Source organism: Aspergillus eucalypticola (genome assembly GCF_003184535.1).
Source record: "Aspergillus eucalypticola CBS 122712 chromosome Unknown BO83scaffold_6, whole genome shotgun sequence".
NCBI classification, from domain to species: Eukaryota; Fungi; Ascomycota; class Eurotiomycetes; order Eurotiales; family Aspergillaceae; genus Aspergillus; species Aspergillus eucalypticola.
Genome location: NW_020290280.1, coordinates 360,136 through 388,006, shown reverse-complemented (window position 1 = coordinate 388,006; position 27,871 = coordinate 360,136). Strand labels below are relative to the sequence as shown.

Sequence of the window (27,871 nt, the reverse complement as noted above, 5' to 3'; positions counted from 1 at the left end):
AAGTCCTTCCCTTCGGATCACCGACAGATCAGCTTGCCGCCCGCAAATTCCCCACTGCGCGGATCTCGCCGTCCACTCCAACATCATTGTTCACTCGCCTCCGTACCCCAGTTTCACCAATACAGCATATCCACTTATCAGCAGCATGTTGGAAGCATTCGAGATCTTGACTGCCTCAGGGGTAGTCCTGTGGTCGAAGTCGTACGCGCCCGTCGGGGCGCATATTGTTAACAGCCTTATCAGTGATGTCTTCATTGAGGAAAAGGTCCAGCTTCAGGCAACGAGCAATGCCGCCCCGTCTTTTAAGAAAGAGAAGTACACTTTAAAGTGGAAAAGGGTGAAGGAATTTGACTTGATCTTCGTGGTATGTTGCTGTCTCCGACCTCGTCTCAGGTCTTCTGTCTCTGACCGCAACTCGATTTCTAGGCCGTCTATCAGTCTCTCTTACAGCTTGGTTGGATCGATAAACTCCTGGACAATATCTCCACCCTGTATATCGATTTGTACAAGGACCAACTACGAAGTACCCGAGCAAGAATAGCACAATACCCCTTTGACAAATACTTTGACCAGCAAGTTCGGGAGCTTGAGGATAAGTCGGGGCCTATCTCTTCGGAGGTATTCGTGGCTCATGCGGTTGATAAGAAAGACCCGCTGGTTTCGTCTGACAATGGCGGCCCCCCTCCGCCACCAGTGCCTGGTCTTCTCAAAGGTATGTCTCCGAACGGGCTTCATAGATTGTAATGATGCTAACATTCCTAAAGCGCAGCATCAAGCTGCGCTAGCCGGGGCGACCTCTGATGAGAGTACGCCACCACACACCCCGGATACATCGCGGTCATCCACCCCTGTTGCGAACCACATCATAACTGCCAAGGGAGGACCAGCTGGCCGAGTTTCGCGTCGTGCACGCAAGGCCGCTAATGCCAGCGCCAATGCTTCCTCAGGCGACGAAACCCGCAAAGGAAAAACACCCAAGAGCGGCAAAAAGATGCGCAAGTGGGATGCCGATGGATTTGCCGATGAGGATGATGGTCAGGTCCTCGACTACTCAGCCCATGCTGACGGTGAAGAAGCGGCTGCTCCGGCTGTGGAAGGCGTGTCGCAAGATTCTTGGGGACACAGAACTGGCAAGGGCCAGTTCGTACTGAAAGATCTGGGAGATGAAGTTCACTCTATTTTGGAAAATGCAGGCAGCGATAAAGCGAAGGATGCGTCCTCTGCTGGCTTCGTCGGTTCAGGATTCAATGCAATCGGAGGTCTTCTGCGTAACATCGTGGGCGGAAAGACCCTTACCGAAGCGGATTTGGAGAAGCCCTTGAAGACCATGGAAGATCATTTGTTGAAGAAGAACGTCGCACGCGAGGCTGCGGTCCGGCTGTGCGAGGGTGTCAAGCGGGAGCTCGTGGGGAAGAAAACAGGCAATTTCCAAAGTGTGGATGCTGCTTTGCGCTCGGCCATGGAGTCGTCTCTTCGGAAAATACTGACGCCTACCTCCTCTCTTGACCTGCTTCGTGAAATCGATGCAGTTACGTCTCCCACTAGCAAGCAGCAGGCTCCTCGTCCTTATGTTATCTCGATCGTTGGTGTCAACGGCGTTGGAAAGTCAACGAATTTGGGAAAGATTTGCTATTTTCTGCTGCAGAACAAATACCGTGTTCTCATCGCCGCATGCGATACCTTCCGATCTGGAGCTGTGGAACAGCTACGTGTTCATGCACGGAACCTCAAGGAACTCAGTGCCCGCGAGAACGCTGGCGAGGTTGAGCTGTACGAGAAGGGCTACGGAAAGGATGCGGCGAACGTGGCGAAGGATGCTGTCGAATACGGAGCTGCCAACCACTTTGACGTCGTGCTTATCGATACTGCCGGCCGCCGGCACAACGACCAGCGCCTCATGTCCTCGCTAGAGAAGTTTGCTAAATTCGCCAACCCAGACAAGATCTTCATGGTTGGTGAAGCCCTGGTTGGCACGGACAGTGTGATGCAGGCTCGCAATTTCAACCAGGCCTTCGGTACTGGGCGAAACCTTGACGGCTTCATCATCAGCAAATGTGATACAGTTGGTGACATGGTGGGCACCCTGGTCAGCATGGTGCATGCTACGGGTATTCCCATCGTCTTCTTGGGAGTTGGTCAGCATTACGGCGACCTGAGAGGACTCAGTGTTCCTTGGGCTGTCAATCTGTTGATGAAGTGATTGGCGCGCAGGTTACCTTTATGCATTTACCGGCGAGTAATGAATAGGACTATGATGAAGAACCATGAAAATCCTACGTAGGCTAGTTCACTCTGTTCATGCATCTTAATCGGGAAACAGTGCAGCGTCGCTACCAAGACCGCGCTTTATCATAAGCCATGGTAATGGCCCCGGCAGGAGGCTACACGAGCTGATCGTGCATATTATCTGCAACGGAATGATTAACGAAGACGAAGTAAATGTTATAGATGTAAAACTAAAAGAAAAATAAAAAAGAAAAACAACATAGAAACGAAGACAAAGATGCCAAAGACTGAAAAATAAATTCCCAAAAAGAATGACCTACGCAGGATTCGAACCTGCAATCTCTTGATCCGTAGTCAAGCGCCTTACCATTGGGCCAGCAGGCCAGCTGATATATTTTGTTGGTAAATAAAATGCCATAATTGACAGGTTCATAGCCCAACTGCATTTTACAGATTCCAGTTCACTGAAGCATCGCAGAGAAACCCTTGATTCTGTGGCGACACTTACCGCACACCTCTTGGTAATTCTCCTAGAAAGACTTTAAGACAGGCGGATGTTGCAATCCGTGGCTGGTTACCTACCGGGGAATGCCACCGGCACAGAGGGCGCAGCAGTTCGCCTCTTGCAAATGATCAGTCCTTGCCGAGGACACGTAAAGCCCTGGTGAAATTGGGAGTAATTATCCCGTGTCAAACTGTCATATACATCATACAACTGCTGTTGACTCGATGAGAACAGTTCACTATCAGACCTGTCATACCAGCTCAGTCGACAGCCACCGGATGACTCAGCTGTGATTCTTCCAGTCCAGCCAGAACGCTTACATCATCTGCATGGGTTTGCCGGGGTTCCTCCGCACTTGACTATCCAGGCACCTCTTCCTTGTTTTGATATTCTCTCGATTTTAGACAGCTTCTGCTTTGCTTTGGATCTTCATCTCCAGTCTCGAACAATACGTGCGCGTCATTGACATCACTTGCGACTATAGTTCGCTGCTGTTGCCCCGGATCCACCCCCGAGTCTTTTCTGGGGGCTCCAACGCCCCCCGCATCGCGAACGAGGTAGTGGCAATTGAAGCCATTCGTCATTGCTCCGATTGTTGGTGAGGCTCAGCCACCGCCTCTATCGCGCTGTTCTCTGGGGAATACCTGAAAGTCGCTATACGAACTCGCATACTACCACTGTTCTGCCGAGATGAGGACAGAAGAGCACAATCCGCTGAATCGGCGACATTCCTCTACGCTGCACTATCAGACCTTCGACACCCCGCCGCCGAAATCTCGCGGAAGACCGAACTCCGGCCAATCTGCATCATCAGGCGACGACTCGCATCACCAACCAAGCGATTCTCAGAATGGATCGGGACACGGATCTCCCCTGCCGAAGAAACAGATGGCGGTTCTGGCGATGATATCCCTCTGCGAACAGACGGCCTTCAACTCCGTCAGTCCTTACCTACCTGATATGGCGTCCTCCTTTCCCGAAGTCGAACCGGATATGGTCGGGGTATACGTTGGAGCGATTGCTACTGCGTTCGCAGTAGCACAGCTGATCACAAATTACTTCTGGGGCTGGCTATCTGATCGGATAGGAAGGAAACCGGTTATCCTGCTGGGCACAATCCTCACGGCAGCTTGCTTCTGTGCTTTTGGATTTTGCAGAACGCTTTACCAGGCGATCGTTGTTCAGGCGATGATGGGCGCCGTCAATGGCAACCAAGGTCTGGTGTCCACATGCCTGGGTGAGATCACTGATCGGAGCAATCAGTCGAAGGCCTTCACCTACCTGCCTGTTCTTTATGGTATTGGTGGCATAACTGGACCTCTGTTAGGAGGCCTATTGGTCTTCGAGCGGAATCCCTTTGACAAAAGCCAACCCAACCCCTTCCCGTACCTCATGCCAAATCTGCTCGCCGGTGGAGTCTTAGTTGTGGACTTCGTCCTGTCGATATTCTTCCTCGAAGAGAGCTTGGAGGACGCAGAGACCTTACCCGATTTCAAGCGGAGAGTCCGTGCTCTATTCGCGTGGTTGTGGGAGTGGACTAGCTCCGCAAAGAGCGCGAGTCGGGTAAAACCACCACATGCTGGCAATTATCGCCACCTTCGTACGAGCTCGTACGAAAGTCAGGATCATGATAGCGAACTAGACTCGGCGTCTGAGGTATCGGAAACTCACCAGACCCACCATGAGTCATTGACACGAAGTGAGATTTTCAATCGGGATACTGTGCTGCTCCTTTTGACCTATCTCATTTTCGCTCTCTGCAACGTTGCTTTCAACTCGCTGTTTCCTATCTTCTCGCAAGCCCGTCCCCCACTTGGGCGTGGTCTGACCCCTTCGGAGATCGGTCTTGCTCAAGGGTTCTCTGGCTTTGTTACGATCATTTTTCAAATTTGCATTTTCGGCAAATTGAGAGATAAGATGGGAAATCGCTGGTCTTACCGAGCGGGCTTATTTGGCTTCGTCATTTCGTTCCTGCTCATGCCTTTTGTCGGTTATAAGAGCAATGGGGGCAATGGAATAAGCGGGAAGACCGCGCTTCTGGCGATCGAGTTGTGCTTTGCGTTGCTCGTCAAAACAGTCGCCTCAGTTGGCGGACTGACAAGTGCACTTCTACTGGTAAGTAGTTGGCTATTTGCGTCACGACACAAAAAGAAGAATGTCATGCTAACTCTGGCCAACCTAGATTACCAACTCCGCCCCGGATCATGCCGTCTTAGGATCCCTCAATGGACTCGCTCAGACCCTTTCAGCCGCAGGCCGTGCAGTGGGCCCATTTCTATCCGGCAGCCTTTTCTCTCTTGCATCTAGACTCAAGCACAAAGGAGAAGCCATGCCATTCGGCGTTTTCGCCGCCGTCTCCTTTGTCGGGTTTATCCTGAGTTTCGGCATCCGAGGCCGTTCCCTCGAAGCCGAGGACTGGGAAAGCGACAGCGACGACACGTACAAGTCAGACGATGACGAAGCCGATGCGTGAGAGGGGCACAGTGTGCACCCTTATTACTCCTACCAATCAATCAATAATTGATCCTTGAAACCGAGCTAAAACAAGAATAATCATTACGACCTCACGATTTATCACTTACATTTCCGTTCCATAGACAAGAGCACGCCTTTCGCTGGTTACCTGCTTGGACCTGAGGACATTCCTATTTGAGCACATCTTCCATGGTGCATTTTCATTCATCCATTCTTGCTTTCCCCAATGCATACAGAAATGCATGGTGTTTGGCGTCGTTATATGCGCGCATTGTATATGCTGGTCTGGAAGACGAGGCTTCTTCTGATATGGACTACGGATAGATATTGATAGCCTTGGGTGTTTCTTTTTCGTTGACCTCTACTATTACTAGATAGACCGGTCGTGTCGTGTTCCAGTCACGCTTTCTTCCTCTCTTTCTTTCGCCTCTGATTGGCAACTGTATCAATAGGATTTTGATTTTGCGACTTAGCTTATGATGTACCCTTTGTTAGAATTTGAAACTCGATCACTGCTTAATCTTGCATTGCAATTTACCTCATTTGAACATACTCAGTGCTCACACTTTTTTTCCAAATTGCTCACTGTACATAACATACAACAACATTGAAAGCTAGTAAAAACCACATAAGAGATACACGTACAGAGTGTACAGATATCTGATATCAGGGAAATTGACTGATTTCCAAAATGAAGCTTCGACTGAAGCCGAACGAGGACGATCCAAAGAGCCGAGAGAAGTGGTGGTATCGACTTATATGAGAAGAAGAAAAATAGCAAAGAAATGAAACAATTCAACGCAGTATGATCTCAGAATTATATATAAAATCTCGGACATGATAAATCACAGACACTGCACTCATGGAGAATCACACATAGTAACTAACAACACATGAAAAACACAGTAAGAAACTTCATATGTGGTAGCAGTAGCAAACACGGAAATGAAACACACACAAGAAACAGAACGAAGGGAATCCCGAGAGGTTAATTCAATTACCGATATCATATATCTCAATGCGACGGCGTCTCGACTTAATCTTTCCACACCCATTCAAAAACGTACATGAACGGCTCATACGGATAATCATTTAGGACAAGTCCCTGGGCGTATTCGACCAGGTCTTTGTTGGGGATATCAAGGGCTCGGAAGCGTTCCTTTTCGCCGCCGCCGCCACGGACTCGTACGCGCTTATCGACCAAGGCGCGGAGCATTTTCTTCCCCGGGGCGACGAGAAGGTATCTTGCTTCTTCTGTTGGGTCAGAGCCGGGGGATGCGGGGGCGTAGAAGATAGATTCTTGACGCTCTGGGGTGGTCCATTGGACTTTGCTGGGCGGGAAGAGATGTGGAGGGTTGTTGATCATGGTGTAGCGGATGTCGGATTCGCGGGCGAAGACGATGACTGTGTTAACGTTTGGGTTGAGTTTCATCCGGAAGGTAGTGAATTTGCGATGGTCGAGATGGTAAGCGGTACTGGCTGTTATATTGATAGGTCGGGTGGTGTCGAGTTGGCGGATTCTGGTGATCGCAAGGTCGCGTGCTGGGACGGGGCATTTGTGCTTCATTCGGATTGACTTGGATTCGAGACGGGTGACGGATGGGATGCATTGGGAAGCATGGGAGACGGAGGCAGCCTTGTGACATGTATCATTGCAGAACCGGAAGATATTGCAGGCTGGTCGTTGCATATTAGGTTAGCAATGCGCGTGGGAAAGGCAAGGGAAGGAAAACCTACTGTTGCACAAGGTGGTGGTAGGGGTGCCGCACTTCTCACACGGCCCGGGCTCATGCAATGCCCAATCTTGATTCTCAGCTGCGAGCATATTTCTTCGTCCGTTGAGAGCCAATATCCTCTCCTCGGCGAACCCTATCCTCGTCTGCAGGTAGCGGTCTTCCGGGGTTCGTCGCGCCATATGGACTAGCTGTTTGTAGGCAAGTATGGCCTTGTCGATAGAGTCGAGTTGTTCGTGGGAGACACAGAGGGCGCTGAGAGCATCATACGTTTCGATTGCTTCTGGTCCCTTGATGGCCAAGAAGTCTTCGACCAAAGATTCGAAAATATTCGCGGCATCCCGATAGAGGCCAGCATTGATATACGATCGTCCTAAATGTTGGATGACCCGCAGGGCGTCTGGTTCCCGAGAATGTTGATATTGATCAAGAATGTCATTTATTTCACTTGGAAAGTCAAAATTCTCAGAGCATTCAAGATACCGAATGACCGCTTCTCTTGTGATAGGACTGGTAATACCGAAGACTGCCTTGTAATGTGGGATGGTTCGGCCGCAGATCATTTGCGCCTCCTTATTCAGGTCAAGTTTGTGGTACAGGAGAGATAGTTGGTTCTTTGCGGTCAATGTTCTTTCATTATGTAGCCCAAAAACCGTATCGAGTGCCGGGGCTGCTTTCTCCAGAAGGAGGAGGGCCGATTCCAAATCGCCTAAAGCGACCTTCAGCGTGGCAAGGTCCTGCATGCTCTTCAGAGTCTCTGGGTCGTTGTGCCCCAATGTCTTCAAGCGACCTGCAAACGAGCGCTCGTATAAAGCCGATGCTTGTGTAGCATATCCATCCTTTGAATCGAGCGCTCCTAGGTCATGCAGAATGGCGAAGTTATCGGGATGGTCGCGCCCAAACGTCCGCTTGAATAATCCAAGAGCCGTCAAATAACAGACAGTCGCCTCTTGTGTCCTTTCCAAATGGCGATATACTCGTCCCAAGGAATGGAGAAGTACCGCTCGGCAATGCTTGTCAATATCTAATGCGGGACACTCATCGAGCAATCTCAGCGCGTTGTGAAATTTGCTAATCGCAGTTTCCAGATTCCCCTGATTCAGAGCATTCTGGGCTCGCATCTGTTCGTGGAGGATACGAGACCAAGCGCTTGCAGCCGCGAGCTCGTCTTTAATCTGTAGGAAAAGCTGGGCAATCTCATCAATCTTCAAAATTCTTTGACGCCCAGATGCATCGTGAACAATTGCGCCGCCCGAGATATGCTGGGTGTGGATGAAGATATTCTGCGTTTCCCGTAGCAAGGCCATGTATTCGGTTTCCGCGACAGATTCCTGCGTAGGCTCAGTGACCTGCGTCCGGCCATCCGTCGAAACCACGTCACTTCTCCGGGTCGTTGCTGCTCTCCTTTCGCTTCGCGTGTACTTGGTGACGAACGAGAACCGTATAGTGTTCGCTCTCTTAATCAACTTCTTACCGCGATCTGAGGTAGATCGTGCACGTGAGACACCTACAGTAATGAGTGCTAATTCGGTAGACTGGCTTCAGCATACTGACCTTTGGGGACCTTGCGACCGAAGAGTCTCTGCAAGAATGATTGCCTCCATGAAGCTCTTTGTTGCGCTTGCGGGCGTTCTTTCTCAGCCTGGCCACTCCGCAGCTCGTTCTTAGGGCCCGGATGACCGCTTTCCTCGTCACAGAGCGTCCGTTTAGACTCCACAATGGATCCATTGTAATTAACTCCTATAGACAGAATGTTAGCTGAGCTTCTGGCTGTCTAGTCGGCTTCATGTATACCATTCGTAGCGTAGCTCATTGTTGACAGAGCTGTTCCCGGCTCATTGTTGCCTTCAATTTGCTGATAGATGCCGTGGGGGGCATGTACTGCCAATCCGATTAGCGACTAGAGATAATCAGAGAATCTGGCGGCATACCTCGTTCCAGGTCATATAGCCCCGCAAATCCAATAGCGACCAGCTCATCCTCCTCTCCTTGTGAGAACTCTTAGCTGTATTAGTACGGAAAGTATCCAATGAGTGATTGGGAGATAACGTACTTCTGAGCGACCATGAATCACGTATCTTTCGGGCTTTTTTGGAAAAGGACTGGTCCCCAGTGCCGTTCGTTGATGGGACTTTGGAACCCATGGAGCCTTTTTGCGTAAAGCTAGAACTTCGACTGTGATTAGCACTGGCCATGTCTCTCGCTGTGCCCCTAACAACGATGTCGTCCCGCGGATCGTTCAAGATCGGCTGGTATCTGCAGTCCTCACGTCAGAAATAGTGTCCACTGCACACCTAGAAGCTCAAGGACAAGAAGATACTGACGAGACATTGCATGGTTCACCACAATGCTTGCAGTCAACAAAGAATGGCGTATCTGAGACTCGGTTAGACCCCGCTAGTGATAAAGACAGTGGCGGATCATACTTCGTTGCCGATCAAGCCCTTCCTCCTCACCATCGCCAAATGTGAATGGCCTTTCACAGTTGCCACAGAAAAAGCAAATCGGCCGGGAGTTGAGCGGGATGAAACGTTTCTCAACACGGTAACCTTTCGTGATTAGACTATAACGGTAGCTCCAGTCAGCAATTCTGTCTAAACAAACTGGACAAGGATCAGATACCGGTCCCGCGTCATCACATATACGGCAATTGCAGTGCCAGGACAGTATTTCGTTAGATAGTGATGTTTCAACTCGCTTCTGCATGACATGTCAAAGTCTGTACCGATCAAGGGGAATATCAGGTTCGGCCGTACAGCGAAGAAAAAACCGCATTGCAGTCGGGACAATTGATATCCACTGCACCGAATATAGTCCCATCATGGTCTCGGAACGGAGGAAAACAACGCAAAGCCTCCTGCGTACTTGCAACACCGGGATAAGCATCATCCGTCTCTGCCAACCAGATTAATCCCAATTTTAGCCGATGCAAATACAACCACAGGCTGCACCCATATGTAGGTAGCCGGAGGGCAGCATACCGCTCGTAGATCTGCCGACTAAAGACAGCAGCACGTCTGAGGCTCTTAGAACACGGCCTTTGGCCTCGAACCTATTTGGAGCACCCTGTAACGAATTCCTCAGGATAATATCTGTATCGAATTGTCGCTTTGCCTCCGTCTGCAGCCCTCGAATGTCGCCGAAATCTCTGACCAATCGATATCGTGGGTTAGTTGTTGATTGATCACCCATACAGGCTGCAGCCATGACAGCAGGAATGCGTGAGCTTACCTCTGAACCGACAGGTTACCGTCGGGAACGGATTCCGTAGCCATCTTGGGGGGAGGTGAAGAAGATGCACAAGGACAGGAGAATGAGAGGAAAAAACGACGTTGAAGATGTGCGGCTGTCCGTTTCAAACAAAATGTCGGGAAGAGATCAGACCCTCAAAAGTCAGGATGAGGCGTCACTTTTAATGAGCTGTTGGACATGCTGGCGCAGATACATATGCAGGTCAGCCGGTGGTCTTGTCTAGAAGTAAACGGCGGTGCCCCATTCTTGATGGTTTCTAGGAGGGACTGGGGAAGTTTCTCGTCTAGCGCTAACGCTTGTCATCCCTCGCATGTTAGTCTGGAACAAAGCTTGCGAAGGAGAGGCGCTTGAGTTCAGTGAAAAGTGATATATTGGACGATTGATCGATTGGAATGCCGAGGGAGGGATGGACGACAGGGTTGGTTTGGTAGGCTTTGCCGCTCATTTTCTTGCATCACCAGCATCGATAACATTATCTTGATTCCACAAACTGACGGACCGCCTTGATGCAGCCAGTGAGTGCAATGCCTGTGTTCCCCTCGTTTTCCTCCCTGCAATAAACAAACCGACCCCCCTTGCGTCGAACAAGTTCGAGGGTCAAACCTGTCCGGGCCTCTCCGCTCTCACCGCATTATTTCTGTCTCAAAGTCGAGCCATAGATATATCATATCATATCGTCCTTTTTTTCTCTTATTTGCGTTGTTCATAATTTTGCACCTTCTAAGCAATGCAATTGGCACATCATTTGTCAGATTTCCCGGGCTGAGTCGTGCTTCTCGGCGAAGACTCGAAAAAAAGCAAAGGGAAGCCTCGTTTGCGATCGTCGGGGGCACCTCCTCTCCTCCCGAGTTGATACATCACAACCGCGTCAGGGACGTTTCCAATAATTGGCTAGACCACGAGATAGTTCCAGCAATATTCATGCCAGTCGAACTGCTTCGAAGGACATGTCAAGGTTGGGGACCCCAACGAATAAAAGAACATGCTGGGTCTTTGGCTGTCAGCTGAAGCATGTCCGGACGTGCGTGCAAGCGGGATCCATTCAACCTCACCGTGTCCATGACAGCTTGCATAAGGTAATGAAGCTTCCTGCAAGTTAGGAAACTAGAATAGAACACCCGAAGAAGCACCAAGGAACCGGGTGGGATGAGCGTCGAAGCAGTTTCCCGAGACAATAGTCTGGAAGTTTGTTTCAGGCCCGATTTGTCACATCGGAAATAGTTATAATTAACCATTAAACTTTCACCCTTTTGTTCGATGCTCTGGCCACTCTCTCCAGGGCGCCAGGGAAAGAACGTCCGCCGAAGCAGATGGCTTTCGAAAGTTGAGCTGGCTATGGGTTGAGACGGGAAGGTTTGGGATTTCCGCTGGCCTGTAAGGATAGCCTTACCCTCAACACGGTCCGTCGGCCCTCTTACAGTGCGTGGACTGGCGTGACGTACCGGCTGCTAAACAATCTCAGATGCTCTCGACACAGAATAGATGATTGTTTTGCCATCATCCAGGGCTCCTGCTAGCTTTCCGTCCATCGCTGGGCTCCTTGCAAATCGGCTGACGAAGGCCGCCTTGATTTCTAGAGCTGCGCCGTTTCAGCACTATAAGCCCGGGTGAACAGCCTCATGAAGGGGCTGCGGAATTGCTACAAATAAAATCACATCCCTAAGAAGGGGAGGGGGTTATCCAGTAGATCAACGGGCGTCCTTGTAAGCTCCAGTTCCGCCCAAAGAGAAGTCTAGAATGATATCTTCTCAAGGTTTTTCTGAAACCTGGATGGTCAATAAAAAAATGGTAAAATATGGCTATACACGCTTGTAATAGAGATAAAAGCAAGAGAAAATTGTGGTACACAGTGGTATCAACCCGAACAACAACGCCTTAGAGTCAAAGGAAACCCTTGGAAGAAGGCAGGCCGTAATGCAATGCAGTTATGAATCAGAACATACAACAAGTGCAGGACTAGCTGCCATTGATGTGAAGATAAAGCGACAACAATAATTGAGGATGTGTTGCTGCTCAAGCCCATTTCCAGCCTGAATGTCTCGACTCCGGACTGTTGATGACCGAGGAGAGAAAGCTTTTGCGTTTCCTCAGGGAAAATCCCCTGCTACTCTGCTCATGGGTCCTGCGTTCCCTGGTGAGTAAAGATATCGCCGCATTCATATTTATACCTTCGCCACTGTCTGTTATCTTGAGGGCCCACTTGGCATCCTCTTCCGCAAAGCCAAGTTCACGAACCATGATGTCAATGGCGTGGTCAACAGGGTCGCGAACCTGTGGTGGGTAGTACACTGGTGTGATTGGTTGGAGGGGTTGCATATAGGACACGTTTGTCACGTAAGAGTGGGTAGTAGGCGGTATTTCTATCCTTGACACAGACATGGGCGGCTGAGGCGCGGGCGGAAGGCCTTCTAGGCGGCTCATGATGGTCGCATAATGCGATATGGGCCGTTCTTCAGCAAGCATAGGATTGGGTGGACTGGGCTGCTGCTGCCTCTGATTCCTTAACTGGGCAGAGTAGGCAGCTTGCCGTCGGCGATGAAAGTCAGGCGAAGACTCTCTCTCGCCGGGAATGTTAGATGTTTGTGATACATCATGCGACCCCGAAGGTTGAGAGCCAAAGCCAGGAGAGCGCATTGAAACCTGAGAAGTACTACTTCCCCGTGGCTGGCAAGCTTTCGACACAGCCTCTCTCAGGAATGACGAACGGCTCGCACCAGTGTCAGAGGCTTCCCAGTTGGTCAAGCCCATCGAATGGGCTCTCTGGAAAACAGCAGTAGTGTTGTCATAGGGATGAATCGAGCCGAGCACCAAGACGGCTGAAAGTCCACATGTGAGAATGTAGTAGGTCCACTCCTCTGCTCAGACAGGTTAGCGATTTGGTAACAGTGAGGCCAACGACAACCTCATCCAGGTGAGATGCGCTTACCTAAAACTGCTTCTTCCTTGGCAGAATCGTCTGCCTCTACATTATGCCCGTCGAATACTCCAGTTGCTCGTGCTTCAATACACTTACCGTGCATTGGCTGAAGAAGCACACCTAAGCAGGTCCATATCTCCGTCATATCAAGAAGCTGCTCCTTTGATAAGCCTCCTGTATTGCCGTTCCCAAATCCCGCAGGAGGTTCGAACAAAACGCTATTCGCGTCATATGAATCAGCTATAGACGTGAATTCCGAGACACGTCGGTTCCTGGCTACCTTGCCACCCCTCAACCAATCCAACTGCCCCGCGATGTCTCCCTCTCTACCTTTCCCGGAACCGAAAAGGCGACAGAAAGTCCAGACCCGCCAAAAGGCATCATCAACCTCGGCGGCACGAACATCGTCAGTGCCGGATAGCCCACGGATCGTTTCGGGGCGCAGAAAAGTCCCACAACGAGCTAGTATAAGCGATTTGAGATGAGCCAGTGTGTATATATCCTCAGCATAGCGCTTGAGATAGCGGCTGGGCGTGTATTCAGGCACAGGGGCGTCAGGATCCAGCACAAATTGCCATTCGGTATCCCATGGCGGGCTCATTTCGCGCAACTCCCAAGCTGGCGCAGACATGGCGAATACAGCTATCCGCATAAGCTTCAACTCGTGCTTCTTAAACACTCGATAGAAGTCTCTGCGGGCTACCGCAACATTGAAAAGGTCATCAAGGGAGGTGATATGCTCCAAGACCGTTAATATAACGCGGTCAGGCAGAGTACCAGGCATTGCTCCAACAGATTTACTGACAGATACCCTGACAGGTACATCGATCGCGGTGGTGGTATCGCCTTGCAGCTCGGCTGGCGGTTGTGGGGAACCGCCCTCCAGCTCATAGACCATCGCTGAAGTTTGCGAAGTTTGTTGATGTTGACGAGTGGCTGGGATACCATCGAGCTTACTGTACGATACGAAGTACTTATCTCCGACAGAAGCGCCCCTCGCTCTCTCATGCGGCCTTCTCCGACCGGACTCCCCCATTTCCTTTGTCTGAAGGCGGGGAAGCCTCATCCGAAGTTCCTTCTCCCCGCCAGCGGAAAGAGGTCTCTCACGGATACCAATGACTGAAGATCCCTGTAGCTCAGCGATCTCGCCGTCTCCAAGTTCTGCGACAGCTGGCTGATGTAGGATGCTGGCCCGGTAGGATTCAGGTTCTGACTTGGAGCTGGTGTTACTGGTGGATCGCTGATGGACACGACTCAGTTTCCGACCGAAGGCTGGTACTGAGAAGGAAAAGGACGGTTTGTTCTTCAGTGATTTCTTTGTTTGTTTCACATCTTCGCGGGATTTGACTTTGTGGATCTGACGATTGTTATGCACGCTAGCAGGAGGTCGAGGGGCTGGTCGGGTCGCAACCATGTCCATATTGCCTCTACTAATCTGCAGAGGCCCGTCTAGAATCTGGAGAGGACTGCGAGGGGAGAGTTGCCCGGGCGTCTGCGGCTGCTCACCAAGTCCGGCTAGAGTCCTCTCCAGGTCGTTGCACGCCTGCGACAACGTCGGATGATGATGACTCGCATGCTTCTTTGAACGTGGCAGAGATTCCAAGCGACCAACATATCCGGTTGGAGGGTTTTTATGACGGATTGAGAGTGGTGTCAACTCAATGGGAGGCTCCTGAGGCAGAGGCTTGTCTTTGGACTGAGCAATTGAAGAGCGGCTCGGGAAGGGAGGAGGAATTTGATGCGCATATTTTGACTCGTCAAAGACGCCAGCCCTTGTGGGTGACGTTATGTGAAGACTATCCACCAATTTATGAACTGGCGATGTAGCTTCAGATCCCTGACTCGTCAAGGAAGACCTGCTAGTGTAACTTGATGACCTGTTATCCGCCACATCTTCAGACGACAGAGAAGAAGGCCCTTTACTCCTTCTTTCCGGTTGCTGTGAGGGACCGTCGATATGGGGCGGGCCCTTCGTGTGAAATTGCGGAAAGGGCGGATTGGTACTGTGAGTAGGGGACGCCAAGGAGAAGTGAGATGACAGTTCGGGGAAAAAACGAGCCCAGCGAGTTCCAGACCATGGAGGTGCTCTCTCAGAAATAGGCGAAATAGAATCATCATCGGCATCTTCATCATCTCCAGCAAAGTCATCGTCCACCATGTATGGGGCATCCGACGCCTTCTCTTCAGGATGGGAAGATGTTGGTCCCATTGCGACAGCGGTGGGTTGTGAAACGGGTGAATTGCGCTTAGGCAAGTCCAGCACCTCCATCTTTGGGATTGAGGGGGCCTTTAACTAGCCCTATACCAACTCTTCAAAGCCTGTTTAACGTAGGACTGGCTTCCGCACCGAGCCAACAGTCTTTCCCCTGGGGCACCTGGATGGTTCGATGGTAACAATTGGCTGCTACCTATACACAAAGTCCGTTGTCATATGGCACAGTGCACCCGTCCGTTTAGGGACATGTACAACATGGTCTTAAAAGACGCCCTTGTTGTTATCCTTTGTTGGGTTCGACAATGTTATTTCGGGGTTTGTTCCGTATATTTAGAAGTACGACTGGCCGAAGTAAGTAGAGACTCCCAAAATCCGAACGAGCGGAGTCCGAAGTGGAGGGCCGGAGATGAATGCGAGCAAGCCGTTCCGACAATTCAATAAAGGTTGAACCCAGGTTTGCGTGAACCCTTTCAGAAAAGGGTGACAAGGATAGCGAAAGGTGGCACCCGACTGTTCGCGACGGATCAGCTCAAAGGGATCCAGGGAAGCACAGTGTTAGGTTCAGTATACTGACAGTCAACGCCGAGCGGGCGAACAAAGAAAAAGAGTTTCGATGGAGCAGATGACGCGCGACCGACAAAGAGTCTTGAGATGCACAGCTACGAGTATATGAGAGGTTGTAGCAGATAGAAATGCCATTGAAGTCCTACCCAAGTATGACTGGAATGAAATCTGACTCGAAATCCTGGTCGTCGCAGTCTCCACGTGCCGGGGGGAGGTTGCTTTTCTTATTCCTAAATCGAAGGGAATGCGCGTCCGGGTAGTTGGGGACATGACGCCAGCTAATAATTAATGGAGTAAGCAGAGGTGGATGGGAACAGCGATAGGCTAGGGAGACGGTGGCACGAAGAATGGATCGACTCTAAACCGCGGGGGCCAAAACTACTCCTAGTAGGGAGTAGGGAGTAGATACACACTTTAGTGAGGGAGACTACTGTAGTTGTCCGTGCCACTATGTTTTCCCGGGGAGGAAAGCGAGTTGTTTCTTGTCAGTCAGAGTCTCCGCCCGTCTTTCCGGATCCGAGGGGCCAAACATCCTCCCCCTGGTCACACTCTTTCTCCATCTTGATGACAATAATCACATCCTCTGGTTTCGCCTTACGGGGATACTCCTATTGCAGATAGGTTACCAGCAAAATGCCTTACACTCGAGGGACTACTCTATTCTGAAGCTGTGGAATCTGCAAAAGACCCAGATCGTGGCTGCGCCATCCACCAGCCTTCTGATCGCCAATCCTCCCGCAGTCCCCATTATCTCTTCAGCTCGTATGACCGTTACCGAATTCTGCTACAGCCACAGCCTTGATCTATTAATTTCTCCCTTATAACCCACCTTAACCTACTTGGATCCAGTGCAGACGCTAGAATGTAACGCCATTCGCTGTGGCTTGGGAACCAGGCAGTGTCTCACGAATGAGATACTAGGGAGCACACTAAACCCGGACTGGGATGACGATGCCCAGCAGACTGCGTACGCCGTCTCTCTCCATCCCTGTCTGCCTCATGCAAACCCAGGTAGGTGGGTGCCCAGCATCATGGATTCAAATACGTCGCCGGCCTCCGGACGTCGGAGCACACTCATGCCTGCATGCAATGGAACGGATCTGCGGGTACGTAAATCCGTCTTTAAACTCCGTAAACTTACGGATTCGTTGAGTCCAAACGAAGTATATTTTCTTAGTAAGACTCGAGGGATTGATCATCCATACGAACGGTCGCTTGTTATTCGATTCCTGGAGTCCCGGCATCAATGCAAATGTGTTTGAGACAGCCGATCACCATCACTTAGCTAAGACGGACTCCAACGCCTCAGCTGCTTCCGCACATGGATTACTATTTTCATTACTACATAATTGCTCGCCGAATAAACCCGTGGATCTGGAGAACATCATGGTTTAGATTGGAGTTGGTTCCATCGGAGCGTGCAGCAATCTGAATCTCATCCGGATTGGATCTATTTTCAGTTTCGGCGTGTCTCGTGCGGCCGATAAGAAGCCCCATACATGTCACCTGACTATAATCTGACTGACTCCTGTTCAAGGCTTTGTACCAGTGTGATTTCTCGACACTCCCAAATTAATACAAGAAAAGTTGCCTACGCGCTGGTTGCCTAGATCATCCTAGTACTCTCAAGGTGGGTTCGACCTAGTTGCATTACCATGCCGTATCAGGTTATGGTTCAGGTACACCCGCACTGGACCGTACTTTCCTAGTTCTCGCCATCCACTAACTACCTGCAAACGATAACGCCCGTCGCCCAATTAACAGCAGAAATTGGGGAGACGGGCTACAGAGACCGTGTCGTGCCATGTGTTCTAGCCCCTAAATCAAGGTGGGCCTGCAGCTCAGCTAGGCTTCCCTATTGCAGCTCTCGGATACCCGAGGGACGGAAAATGGGGGCCAAATGGAACAAACGGGTCGCTCAACAAACCATTCATTAATCTGAACGTTGTCTGGTGATCATGCTGAGCATGGTCTAGTAACTACTTATCTAGCGCATTGCCGCCATTTCACCTCTGGCCCCTTTTTATCTCTGATTTGATCAGGCTCCTTCCCTTTGCATACACTTGTCAGTTCTCTGTCGTCCCCCTGGCGAGCTTACCCAACGCGGTAGGATCAAGTAATGGATGTCTCAACTTTTATATACTAGTGCCCTAAGAAGCACAAGTTGCGAATCTTGAGACTCGGTTTCAAACTATTTGCTAAACCAACGTGAACACCACCCGCAAGTCCCAGGACCCCAGCGCCCAACCTAGCTTCCAACATAGACCCGTTAGCCCGGCAATCCAGGAAAGCTCCTCAGATGACCTAATACAACATCAACCAGACATCAGACTCAAATAAATGGCCCAGATCACACCAAACAGACTGCCAACAAGCAGCCGTTTGTTTGTTGGTACCACTGTGAAGTTCAAGATAGAGACAATAGGCCACAGCTTGAATCCCGCGATCAGGATGGGCCAGAAATCCTGGCAATGATAGTCAGCATCCAACGGATCATAGCAACATGAATTCAGTAACAAACCTTTTGGACCTGCAGCGTAATGGCATCCCAGCTCTGACCGCGCAAAAGTCCCATCGTCATGATAAAGGCTACCGTGTTCCAGGCACCGCCGACAATCTGATCGATGACAATCTTCGCCACAGTATTCGTCACATTCAGCTTGGGCTTCTGTGCCTCCTTCTTCTCCGTCTTCGGCTTGGGAGCAGAGCTCTCATCATAGCCTGGAAATTTCGCCTCGAGACCCTCAAGCCACAAGAAGGTCAAGGGTGAAATAACAAAGGCGCAAGTAGTGAACTGAAACAAGACTTGAGTGTCTAGTTCAAAGGGTCTCTATACGCATCATAATATCGGCAATCGTGAGGGCCATCACCCTCACGGATTACCAACAAATCGCGTCCATGGTTAGTGAAGCTGTAACCGAATACTAGTAGTAGCTAATACTCCACACAAAAGCGAACGAATCGCGAACGAATCGCGAACGAATCACTCATCTCCGGCCCGACATCATCGCCAGCCATTTCACTTTTACCGAGGAAACAACAAATCAACATACCTCATCCCTATAAGCCCCAATAGCCTGAGCGAGAACATTGGAGCCCGCATTAATCAGCGCAGCTTGCAAGGTCGCCCTCGCTATCGGAGGAAAAGCCATGGTCAGATACTAGACACTAGTAAGATAAGCCGACGCGTGTGGCACACAATTTCGTATAGTCTGCTCCGGCGTCAGCTCGCAACCACGTGGCCGGAAATAACAAAGTCTTTCTCCGTACTGGCCCGAGAGGGATTATGGGAAGTCTGATCGGAGATGCTATTGTTGGCGATCTTCAGCACTTACCTCGTCCGAATCGTGCCAGGATTCTTAGATCGATCGGTCGGTCGGCCCAGAACCGCGTGGTTTTAATTAATTGAGAGCTGGGGGCTGAATGTGTTGTTTCTGCGTTAAGGGGAGTTTTGAAGTTGAGGCCAATGGAGAATTCTTGGAAAGAGCGGTGTCCTTGGTTTTTTTTGGCCTGGAATTAAATCTTTTTTATATAAGGGTCTGTAGAGTTAGATTGTAGATCAACACTACTGAGTATCGGTGAGAGGTGGGAAGTGTGGGGTGGGTTTCAAGGGAGAAAAGGGAAGGTTTACACGCTGCCGCTGCCACTGGACCCTTAACAATGATGGTGGGGATCCATCCACATTGACTTTTGGTCCGAGCCAGCCAGCCAGCCAGGAATGTAACTACGTACAATGCGTAGCTCTCTACTTAACTCACTCTTCTGTCAATAATAGTAAGCAGTCCATCCAGCCTTATGTTTTACTCGCATCACTTATACTACTAACTGTCCAATTTCTCCCTTGCATTCATGATTTCGTAAGATTGTTCGACTAACTTACGAAGTATTTGTTGTGTTCGTTTTCTGCCAGTAACGATGAAATGAAGTTGTCCCCCTCCCCGCCCAGTCTGAAACCGCTGTGTTAGACTACTAAATTAGATGTTATCCCTTGGATCAATTCATAACATTGTTTTGCATTGAGTAGCACTGAAACCAATAATAAACTAACTAGTTAAATAACTCGATTCGACTCTGAGTCATACAGTCACCAGAACCACAATAGCAACAATATTACCTCATCCTGTTCATACCTGTTGCTATGTATTCTCACCAGGCGAGACTCTTGCTGTTCCACGTGTCTTGGCAATCTAGGTCTTTGCAGACTGTAGTTTTCCAATTTAGCACCACAGGAAGAATGATAAAATAAAAGTGATATGGAAAGGGGACTCAACTGACTTTGTTCAGCCTGCTCGAATCGTGCATTGGTTCTAGGTCTCCTCGAAGCGGGAAAGATCTCGGTTCCTAGTTGTTTTTCTAATTTGGCGTGGGATTTGATGGCCTCGAGGATCTCACGCTGTGTATCTGATAGTCTGTTGGTAAGACTGATTGTTTGAATGATGGAATGGGTTGGGTTGGAGTTCACCTGTGCAAGCTGGGTCTGATGCTGATGTGATATTGGTGGGGAGCCTAGAGATGTGATTGCTTAGTTCTCCATATAATTTCTGCGTTTGTGAACGTACGTTGGTGTCCCAGAAGGTGACTGGAACTGGGTTTCTAATTCTCGGATACTGTTCGATAATCTGCTGAAGAGTGTTTCTGCTGTTGTGGAAGGAGTAGGGCTGCCCGTGTCTTTGTGGGTGTATAAGTCAATCCGAATCGAGGTGTTACTCTCAGATATGGGAATAAAGCTCAGGGAGTACCACAGTACCCCCTCGCGAACAGTGTAGAATGTAGTAAATGGGAAGACTCTAACATCTTCCGAGCGCATTCGTGATGAATTGAACACGCTCAATAACAGCGCTTTATACTTTGGCTGTGAGAACTCGGTCTCCAGTTCCGTGTGGTCGATGAATCTCTGTAACCTCACTTGTTCCAATATTTAGATACATATCGTCTTTCAGGAAGAAGATGGAAAGAAACTCACAAGCAATCTTCCAATTAAACTGCCCTTCCACTGTCTGCCCTCCCAGCCACGTAGACTGTCGTCCGATGCCATGCCGGCCCGCAAAGGAATCGAGAGATCTTGTCTGCAATGGCATCATCGTCGGAGATGCATCCAAATTCACGAATATAAAGCCAGTCGGTGTGGTTGTGGTATGAATCGAAAACAAACTATTCTGACTCTTGTCGAATCCAGGGACATTGTCAAAATGAGGCGCCTTGATGAGCTGTCCCTTGGTATTGTAGCTCCAGCCATGATATCGACATCCGAGGATCATAGAGGAGCCGCACTCCTTCCGCGTGACTGTGTATGCTCTATGACGGCAGACATTATGGAACGCTCGCACGATGCCATCTTTCCCCAGTACCAGGAAAATTGGGATACCTGCCACGTCAAAGGAATGGTAATCGCCGGGTTTGGTGAACCGATTACGATGGGCTAGGTAGAGCCATCTCTGATTGATTCTATGTGAGTATCATGTTTGATTACATGTTGTCAGAAGTGAAGCTATATGGCGCATAGTACTTTACTAAAGATTGCCCGTCTTTCCAATTCAAAGACTTCTGAGCCAGTCCACCAGTTTTGTGGAAAATCCGATTCCTTGCAGACAATGTTTTCGTTACCTTCAGAAACAGGATCCAGCTCGGTTTCCGTCGGCTTAGTTACACGCAGGGACTTATAGCCTCGGAAGATGGGCCTTGATAAAGATTGAAGGAGAAAAGCGAGTCCCGCTAAAAACGAAACCAAGACCAGGGCCGATAAGGCGGGAGGCAGAGCTGGATACGGTTCCTCTATAGCCATGTTGAAACTGTTTTGTCCGCCATACCTTTCTACAGGGAATCCATTGTTTTTATGCGCTTACTATCGCACGAAAAGACATCCCGAGGATTTAATCAAGCAGTATCAGGAACAGAGCACTGACCCTGTCACCTCCACAGGTTCTGCATGACTCCCGCTTCCCCGTCCAGTGAGAGAAGAGGAAAAGTCTTCAGGTGACCATGCACTTAAGTAACTATATCTACTCCAGAATAGTATTGACCTTCCAGATATGGTGCTTTTTTCCAGTAACTTGCGCATGGATGACGCTTAAAGTATGTACTGGGCCGATCTTGGCCAAGGGTTTATCTGATGCCACACCTCGATAGGAATCATTTACAGGGACTATTACAGGAGCCAGCCCGTGCAGAACACTGAAATCAACGCCACTGATAAGATTGATCATGTTACCGAGTCCCGAAACCACGGCTTACACAGCTTTGACTTATGCAGCTGTTGTGATACGTTGCAGACCCCTCTTCTGAGTATCATCTTTCGCAGCTATCATTTCCCTTTCTTGTCTCTCTGCTGCGTGCTGCTGACACACGAGCTCGAAGACCCGATCTTGATAATCTGCTCTCTGATCAATTTACTTTAATTTGGACATATAGGTGGTTTCATGTGACTCACATGAAACTCCGCTCTCCTTCTCCGGGTTGAGAATGCCTTCGCTATAGATGCCTTTAGTGAGGTTGCTTTGAGCTTTCTCACACAGTTCATAGTCCTCCATGGCCACTTGCCGCACAAACTTGAAGTACTCGTCGAACTTCTCGCCTGACTCCATATGATAGTAGTCAAACTCCATCCTCGTCACATTCGGGTCATCTGTCGGGCATACTCGGAACGAGGACATCCCTCCACCATAAACATTCAGAGTGCAATTTGGGAAGAAATAAAGGAATAGACCATCATCCGGCTTTTCCGGGTCTGCGATATGCTGCGAAAAGTTCTGATGATTGTGCACCGCGTACGAGGTCGGCGGGTAGTATACGGAGAATGACGGGTGCGTATATTGGCAATGCAGGCATTCCTGGTAGCCGTCGACCCTGTCATGGAAGCCAGGTTAGGGAGACATGAACACTTCCCGAATACGAGGCAAAGGTATCAAATACATAGTCTTCCAGTTAAATCGTCCTTCGTATTTGATGCTGTGTCTGTACGGAAGCTTGGTAAAGTTCACCCGTTGGAGTAGTGGCTCCAAGTCCGGGAAATACTCATGGAAGCTGGGCGCCTCGTCTAATAGAGTTGCGAAAACGAGGCCTGTTGGCGTGACGTGGTGCTTTAGTGGTCGTTCCTAAATTTTATTTAGCAACAGGAAGCTCGATAGGCATATTGCTCGGGGGATGGAACGCATCCTCAGTCTGATGTCTGAGATGAAGCTGAGCTGACCCACACTTTTCGCGCAGATTACTTGGACCTCGTCCTGTCCAGGAAATGGATCCTCTCCAGCACACCGAGCAACATATATAGGCTGTTGAGCTATCTCATATTCAACCTTGACACCTATATCACAGAATCTAGTGACGGGTCCGACAAGATACCATGACTGAGGAGATCATTAGTGTTCCAATATCCTCGACGATAGGTTTTGATCATACTTTCAAGAACACTGCCCTTCTTTCAAGCTGATAGAGAGGCTGGCTGCAATACCAGGAAGCTGGCAAAGTGCGCATAAGTTCGGACATTGCTGCGAGTTTGAATTTGCAGTCGACGCAGCTTGACTACAGACTGCATCAAGCAGCTGTCTAGTATTTATGGATGCCGGTGTCCAAAGGCAATGAACTCTGTTATCCTCAAGTACTTGAAACCATTATCTATTGGATAGCGAATCATTTCCTGAAGAGGGTATAAAATCCCGTGCATTAGTAGCGAAGATAGTATAAGCGTGTTCCTTTGTACTGGCGAATGACTGAAGGCCGGTAGGTCAGATGAAACCGGTCCAGACGTAAGGTTGCAGTCCTGTCAGCCAGACACGTAGGGTTGTCCGCATTAGTTTAGTCGTTCTCTGCTTGAGCTGACTGGAGGTAAGGGAGTGAAGCCGATAACAGTTCTGAGGATTTGGCATCATCAAGCTAAGAGGGTACTTTTGAGTGCAAAGTATCAGGACTACTCAGGGCTATCGACTTAAATGGTACCAGAAGTATTGATAAATGCCCATTCTAGGACTCTCTAGAACTCCTGCCGCATGGAGGGCTGATTTTTTGATATAGGTTACTTCTCCGAGCAGACAACTCATTACTTATACTATTTTCTCTGGAATTGCTACTAAACGAAGGCACTTGCTGGTTACGGGAGGTATTCTACCCTCTATTGCCACGCCCGTTGCTCAACAGACGCTGATAACGCTTTTCATATGTAGGTGCAATATTCTCCTGATAATGATACATGACTATTCCACAGTGCCTGCGCTGATTGAACCTGCTAGTCTTCCAGCTTGCCAACCGGTGAGTAGTTACTACGATATCAAGCATAAATTCGTCTTGTGGTTGGGAGGTACCCGTCTAGTTCAGTGCATCACTCTGGATAACGTGCGTATTTGCTGGTGTTGACCAAACCTAACCTCCTCGATGCAAGCTTCGTCAGTCCAAAGTAGTAGGGCCAACTGAAGGAATACTGCTGGGCAACAAAATTCTTCTGCTATTGATTGATTTGATAGCGGATTATCTCAAATATGATAGTTTCGCTGCTGCCTGGGCGATTCAGTCATCGTTTTTTACCGGTGGCAACAATGGAGGTGCTTAGTAGCAAAGTACTGTTGACCTACAAATTCAATCCCAGCACCGTATTCCACACAGTCTGTTTGGTATCCTGTACAATATAAAAAAATAATCAACTTGCAAGGTAAGTGGAATTAATCACTCTGAGATGTGAAGGCGATCACATGGAAGCGGTGGACCCCACGATTACGTCGTGACCGGCGGTCGTGACTTGCTTTCTTCTCCGCAATCATCACTTTTGCCGACCGGCGCTGACTTTCCGGGCATTCCAGACCAGCTCCAAGGAAATCCAGTTTCACTTTCAGTCCGCATTATGAGCAGGTTCTAATCACTTTAGTACCTTGAAAAGAAGTCACCCCCTCCGCTTCCTCCCTTCGATATGGCAGGTAACGGAATCCAATACACCCCTCCTCCTTCGCCGCCCTCCCCGACGGCGTCGTACTACGACGTCAGTGACGATGAGGAGGATGAATACAACACCATCTCTCACTCCACCTCACGCAGAGGAGTCAAGCTCTTATTTTCCAAGAGCAAGGTGGGCTTATCTGCAAGCTGCAAAAATGAATATCTCGCTGATCCATTCGATTCCGAGCATTGCAGGTCTACGTCCATCCAACTCCTTCCTCGAAAGATAACATCCCCGGATTTATTGCCCTCGTCCAACAAAAGCCCCTCCCCCCTCTTAGAGGTACTACCTCCGGAAGCTCCTCGTCGGATCTCTCTTCCTACCTGCTAGCATGGGTGCCCGAATCTTCCTTGGGTGATGCATACAGTACCTATGTCAAAGTCGATCTATCCGACGGTTCTTCCCCTCCGCGACAGAAATACCTGGTGCCCGCTCTTCCGACGACAACGACCTATAAGGACCCGATCGGCCTCTATGCATTCGCAGTTCCTCTGTCTGAAATATATTCACTCCTTGTGCGACCTCCGAGTCTAGGCTGGTGGTTTGGGAGTCTTGTGATCAACACCCGCGCAGGCGACAGCTTCCCCGCGCTGTTCTTCCATGACACAGAGTGCGAGTCCACAATCCTGCAGAAGAAAAAGCGAACCAGGGAGAGCTTTGATCCTTTTGGTGAGGACGGAAATGTCTTCTGGGGCGGGGATGAGGTTCTGCGATGGCTGCGGAAATACGCTGAGGTTCAGCGCTCGGCCGTGGACAGTAGTGTATATCTGATTAACCCATCGGATGAAGACCGCATATCATTTGGACGACCTCTAACTGCAGATGGCTCGACTGTCAAAGCTCAGGAGGAACCGGCTGCCGTTGCTCAGGCGAGCGGAAGCGGCCAACGCGATGCGGGGATGGACCCCTTTGTGAAAGCACTCAAGGAGACGAGGTGGAAGGTCCTCGAGCAGCTGAGCAAGATCACAACCTTCACAAGGCGTACCGCCAACGAGTTAGCTGACAACCCTCGGATACCCCCACAAGTCCGCCGTCTGATGAGGACACCTGAAATTCAGACGTTACAGGACGAGTTCGATAGCGCCAGGCTATACTTAGCACGGTGGGCCATGAGCATATCAGAGCAAAGTGAACACGAAAGGAACCAACGGATATACACTGCCCAAGATGTCCTTAGCATGGAGAACAGTTCTGTTGGAGATTTCGAGATCCTTGACCTCGAAACAGGTACCATGTCTATCCAGGACCGTCGGAAGACACTCACTCTGCAAGAGTGGGAGGGCTTCTTTGACCCGACTACTGGAAGACTGCATGTAACCGTTGACGAAGTTAAGGAAAGGATATTCCATGGTGGATTAGATCCGAATGATGGTGTTAGGAAAGAAGCATGGCTCTACCTTCTAGGCGTATATCCGTGGGATAGCAGCCACGAGGAGCGACAAGCGTTGATGAACTCGAAGCGGGATGAGTACATCCGGCTTAAAGGCGCCTGGTGGGAACGGATGATTGAAGGCACTTCTTCGGCGGAAGAGTTTGATTGGTGGAAAGAGCAGAGAAATAGAATAGGTGAGTTCTTCTGCAGTCCAAGTATCATGCGCATCTACTTACATAGGCGCGCAGAAAAGGATGTTCATCGCACAGACCGTACGATACCCCTGTTTGCTGGAGAAGACATTCCCCACCCGGACCCAGATTCGCCTTTTGCGGATACTGGCACAAATGTGCATCTCGAGCAGATGAAGGATATGTTGCTCACATACAACGAATACAACCCGGACCTGGGCTATGTGCAAGGCATGAGCGATCTTCTAGCCCCGATTTATGCTGTCATGCAGGATGATGCAGTGGCATTCTGGGCATTTGTTGGTTTCATGGACAGGATGGTAAGCTCCATGGCAGTCAATTCTACTTTTATCATGCTGATGAGTACAAACAGGAGCGGAACTTCCTCCGCGACCAATCTGGCATGCGCGTACAACTTCTCACTCTAGACCACCTCGTTCAACTCATGGATCCTCAACTCTACCTTCACCTGCAATCCGCCGACAGCACAAACTTTTTCTTCTTCTTCCGAATGCTCCTTGTCTGGTACAAGCGCGAATTCGAATGGCCAGACGTCTTACGTCTCTGGGAAACCCTATGGACCGATTACCTGTCCAGCAGCTTCCACTTGTTCATCGCACTTGCAATCCTCGAAAAACACCGGGATGTCATAATGGACCACCTGAAGCAGTTCGACGAAGTCTTGAAGTACAGTAAGTGAAACCAACCACTTCCACAGAACTTGAAAGACAAGTATCTAACACGAACACCACGCAGTCAACGAACTCTCCAACACAATGGAACTCATCCCCATTCTCACACGCGCCGAATCCCTATTCCACCGCTTCGAACGAGCCGTCCAGGCCATCGACAAGAAAAACAACTTCCCTGCACCTGCCGCCCACCAACGCAAGCCCACACAAGACTCCTCTACCAGCACAAACAGCAAAGGCAAATCGCCTCAACGACCTCAAAGCACCGCCTTCAGCAGCGGTGTCAGTGCCGGCCCCAGCTCAGCACCACCGGACAGTGAAGGAGAAACGAAAGTCGTCTCCCCGGAACTGAGGGAACTGTTTCACAAGGACATCCCATGGGCACGTAAATCGCCTCCGAAACAGCAGCAGCAGCAGGAAGAGCCTGCAAAGGGAGAGTCGTCATAGAGTCAAGTATACTACCGTGCTCTCATCCTGCTCCTCCAGTCTGGATCAGCTTGGACGTCTATTGCCAAATCACGAATTATGCCCCGCTTGTTACGTTTCATTCATTTCTATAACTCCTCATTTTGTATCATGTAATGAAATGATTGATGGATGCCTACTCACTATCTGGATATTGCTTTCTCGTTCGGGTTCGTTCAGGTTCGGTTCGATTGGTATGGTATGGTGGCGTTTTCATTCTCATTCCTTTCTCGTTCGCGTACTGCTACTACTATCTACTTACTTGAGCTCTTATCTACTTCCTTACTAGTACCTCTGATATCAAGAATCTACTGGTTCAACTTTAAACGGAACATGAATAGAAG

The 27,871-nt window shown here is 49.7% G+C and overlaps 8 protein-coding genes and 1 non-coding gene across 9 annotated transcripts; 3 read left to right on the top strand and 6 right to left on the bottom strand.

Annotated features, from left to right (window-relative positions):
* The first annotated feature begins 70 nt into the window (after window positions 1-70).
* Window positions 71-2,380, top strand: BO83DRAFT_415224 (signal recognition particle receptor subunit alpha). Its single transcript, XM_025534619.1, has 3 exons — window positions 71-364; window positions 427-712; window positions 765-2,380. The coding sequence occupies exons 1-3, from the start codon at window positions 146-148 to the stop codon at window positions 2,198-2,200; spliced, it is 1,941 nt and encodes a 646-aa protein (XP_025390523.1). The 5' UTR covers window positions 71-145; the 3' UTR covers window positions 2,201-2,380.
* A 158-nt stretch (window positions 2,381-2,538) lies between these two features.
* BO83DRAFT_t94 lies at window positions 2,539-2,610 on the bottom strand. Its single transcript has one exon. It is a non-coding gene; the product is annotated as a tRNA-Arg (tRNA).
* Window positions 2,611-3,309: 699 nt separating this feature from the next.
* BO83DRAFT_213983 (MFS transporter) lies at window positions 3,310-5,635 on the top strand. Its single transcript, XM_025526753.1, has 2 exons — window positions 3,310-4,846; window positions 4,914-5,635. Exons 1-2 carry the CDS (start codon window positions 3,422-3,424, stop codon window positions 5,202-5,204), a joined length of 1,716 nt encoding a protein of 571 aa, XP_025390522.1. The 5' UTR covers window positions 3,310-3,421; the 3' UTR covers window positions 5,205-5,635.
* Window positions 5,636-6,242: 607 nt separating this feature from the next.
* Window positions 6,243-10,131, bottom strand: BO83DRAFT_406423 (tetratricopeptide repeat protein; the record flags this gene model as incomplete). Its single annotated transcript, XM_025533880.1, has 11 exons — window positions 6,243-6,883; window positions 6,944-8,446; window positions 8,494-8,679; window positions 8,734-8,820; window positions 8,871-8,927; window positions 8,993-9,195; window positions 9,333-9,336; window positions 9,366-9,514; window positions 9,544-9,639; window positions 9,696-9,938; window positions 9,992-10,131. 11 exons carry the CDS (start codon window positions 10,129-10,131, stop codon window positions 6,243-6,245), a joined length of 3,309 nt encoding a protein of 1,102 aa, XP_025390521.1.
* A 2,073-nt stretch (window positions 10,132-12,204) lies between these two features.
* On the bottom strand, window positions 12,205-15,377 carry BO83DRAFT_424673 (F-box domain protein; the record flags this gene model as incomplete). The annotated part of the gene is made up of 2 exons (XM_025535168.1): window positions 12,205-13,046; window positions 13,118-15,377. The coding sequence occupies 2 exons, from the start codon at window positions 15,375-15,377 to the stop codon at window positions 12,205-12,207; spliced, it is 3,102 nt and encodes a 1,033-aa protein (XP_025390520.1).
* Window positions 15,378-18,202: 2,825 nt separating this feature from the next.
* On the bottom strand, window positions 18,203-19,039 carry BO83DRAFT_307819 (Mpv17/PMP22 family protein; the record flags this gene model as incomplete). Its single annotated transcript, XM_025527347.1, has 3 exons — window positions 18,203-18,352; window positions 18,409-18,717; window positions 18,941-19,039. The coding sequence occupies 3 exons, from the start codon at window positions 19,037-19,039 to the stop codon at window positions 18,203-18,205; spliced, it is 558 nt and encodes a 185-aa protein (XP_025390519.1).
* Window positions 19,040-20,001: 962 nt separating this feature from the next.
* Window positions 20,002-21,669, bottom strand: BO83DRAFT_333089 (putative iron-sulfur cluster-binding protein; the record flags this gene model as incomplete). Its single annotated transcript, XM_025528324.1, has 6 exons — window positions 20,002-20,089; window positions 20,163-20,288; window positions 20,350-20,393; window positions 20,447-20,792; window positions 20,851-21,322; window positions 21,394-21,669. The coding sequence occupies 6 exons, from the start codon at window positions 21,667-21,669 to the stop codon at window positions 20,034-20,036; spliced, it is 1,320 nt and encodes a 439-aa protein (XP_025390518.1). The 3' UTR covers window positions 20,002-20,033.
* A 442-nt stretch (window positions 21,670-22,111) lies between these two features.
* BO83DRAFT_435359 (aromatic ring-hydroxylating oxygenase subunit alpha) lies at window positions 22,112-23,456 on the bottom strand. Its single transcript, XM_025535878.1, has 5 exons — window positions 23,283-23,456; window positions 23,078-23,230; window positions 22,797-22,978; window positions 22,315-22,730; window positions 22,112-22,257 (listed from the first exon to the last, which is right to left on the bottom strand). The coding sequence occupies exons 1-5, from the start codon at window positions 23,367-23,369 to the stop codon at window positions 22,130-22,132; spliced, it is 966 nt and encodes a 321-aa protein (XP_025390517.1). The 5' UTR covers window positions 23,370-23,456; the 3' UTR covers window positions 22,112-22,129.
* Window positions 23,457-24,491: 1,035 nt separating this feature from the next.
* On the top strand, window positions 24,492-27,839 carry BO83DRAFT_376290 (GTPase-activating protein GYP7). The gene is made up of 5 exons (XM_025530671.1): window positions 24,492-24,936; window positions 25,002-26,373; window positions 26,428-26,690; window positions 26,744-27,062; window positions 27,127-27,839. The coding sequence occupies exons 1-5, from the start codon at window positions 24,781-24,783 to the stop codon at window positions 27,507-27,509; spliced, it is 2,493 nt and encodes an 830-aa protein (XP_025390516.1). The 5' UTR covers window positions 24,492-24,780; the 3' UTR covers window positions 27,510-27,839.
* The last annotated feature ends 32 nt before the right edge of the window (window positions 27,840-27,871 follow it).